This window comes from Penaeus monodon, chromosome 19 (assembly GCF_015228065.2).
Source record: "Penaeus monodon isolate SGIC_2016 chromosome 19, NSTDA_Pmon_1, whole genome shotgun sequence".
Taxonomy (NCBI): Eukaryota; Metazoa; Arthropoda; class Malacostraca; order Decapoda; family Penaeidae; genus Penaeus; species Penaeus monodon.
In genome coordinates, this window is record NC_051404.1 from 6,037,249 (window position 1) to 6,037,598 (window position 350).

The window sequence follows — 350 nt, forward strand, 5'->3', positions numbered from 1 at the left end:
TCCGTAAAACTAAATCTTTACTGCTTCAGCCTCTGTACTGACAGATGAATCTCTGCGCGATGGAGCATGTCTCGTCGTTGAAAAGCTTCGGGTAATCGGACATAACGATCTCCAGGCAGTGCTCATCGCCGCCCAAGTTGTCGGGGCGGGAGAAGAGCCAGTCGACAGGGTCCAGGGGCCGCCCGGACACCCAGTGCCAGCGCCCCTCACTGCCCTCGTCGGTGCCGCCCACCCAGAAGTAGCCGGGGCCTGCGGGCGTCGGGAAGAGAGATAGAGAGACTGGGGCGGGCGCGATGGTTTAGGGGGAGGGGAGGGAGGAGCAGTGGGGGGGGGTAAAAGCGGGTGGTGTA

The 350-nt window shown here is 62.0% G+C and overlaps 1 protein-coding gene across 1 annotated transcript in view; it reads right to left on the reverse strand.

Moving 5' to 3' along the window:
* LOC119585446 (perlucin-like) overlaps positions 1 to 350 on the reverse strand; it is a gene marked incomplete in the record, with an annotated part of 24,076 nt that continues 23,726 nt past the window's right edge. Inside the window, 1 exon segment of the mRNA XM_037934099.1 lies at positions 1 to 249. Within this exon segment, the coding sequence (XP_037790027.1) occupies positions 26 to 249 (224 nt within the window).